This window comes from Pagrus major, chromosome 2 (assembly GCF_040436345.1).
Source record: "Pagrus major chromosome 2, Pma_NU_1.0".
NCBI classification, from domain to species: Eukaryota; Metazoa; Chordata; class Actinopteri; order Spariformes; family Sparidae; genus Pagrus; species Pagrus major.
Window position 1 is genome coordinate 9,497,346 of NC_133216.1, and position 1,210 is coordinate 9,498,555.

The window sequence follows — 1,210 nt, forward strand, 5'->3', positions numbered from 1 at the left end:
ATGGAGGACAACAACTCATGGGTTGGTGGTGAGGTGAGAGAGATCGATGACCGGGTGATTTCTGTGCAGCTCCTGGTCATGATGTTTCTTGGCATCAACTTTTTACTCTTTCTTACCTTTTTCAAGAAGAAGTCCTTTTACACAATTGCACGCTATATCTTATTTGCTGTTACATTACTGTCTGATAGCTTTTTATTACTCATATCTAATATTCTGTTCCTCTTGTCCTATTTTAATTTTACCATACAAGTTTGGTTATGTATCAATATTTCAATGGTAGTGCTTCTGTATTCGATGGTGACACCAGTTACTCTGACAGCAATGACCTTGGAGCGATATGTTGCCATTTGCATGCCCCTGCGCCATGCAGAGCTGTGCTCCCAATGCATCCATGTGCATTGCATCCTCATCATTCACGGCCTCAGCTCTATACCCTGCATTGTTGTCTTTTCCTCTTTCTTTGCATCAGCCTCTCTTAGCTTGTACACACAACACGCGATATGCACTCCACAGATGTACATTTTGCACAGATGGCAGGATCACATATGGTCAACTGTACAACAGTTTTACTTCTTGGTTATGGTAATCATCATTGTATTCTGTTACGTTAAAATAATGAAAGTGGCCAAAACGGCATCCGGAGAGAATAAAAAGTCAACATGGAAAGGTCTCAGAACAGTAATTCTTCATGGTTTCCAGCTGCTGCTCTGTCTCACCCAGCTATGGATCCCATTCATAGAGAGTTACGTATATCAGATTAATTCAAGTTTATTTATTAATGTAAGGTTTTTTAACTATGTATTGTTTTATCTTACTCCAAAATGTCTGAGTCCTCTGATATATGGGCTCAGGGATGATAATTTTCTTCATGCACTAAAAAACTATGCCTTCTTTGACTTGTATAAAAGAAATATTTTGCAAAGTAGACTAGTAGTTTTTAACAGAAAAAATGCACAATGCAATTCAAAAAAGTGACTCACTATGGTTGCAATTCACTTAAATATGAGAATTTCAAGAATGTTTTATTTCTAACTGGTTCATTGTAACAAGCTCTACTAATAACAAACTTTAGTAGTTGTGATAGTTGTGATGTTACATCTGTGTTGTATGCTTCTAAGAACAAGACAAAACTCTTTTTCTGAATCTTTTGACAGTGGATCAGTTTGAAATATTGCAGAAAGTTCAGCAAGGGAACATGAAAAAGCAGTGA

General features: G+C 37.1%; 1 protein-coding gene across 1 annotated transcript; it reads left to right on the forward strand.

Annotated features, from left to right (window-relative positions):
- On the forward strand, positions 1-1,210 carry LOC141012260 (odorant receptor 131-2-like). The gene is made up of 2 exons (XM_073485699.1): positions 1-922; positions 1,155-1,210. The coding sequence occupies exons 1-2, from the start codon at positions 1-3 to the stop codon at positions 1,208-1,210; spliced, it is 978 nt and encodes a 325-aa protein (XP_073341800.1).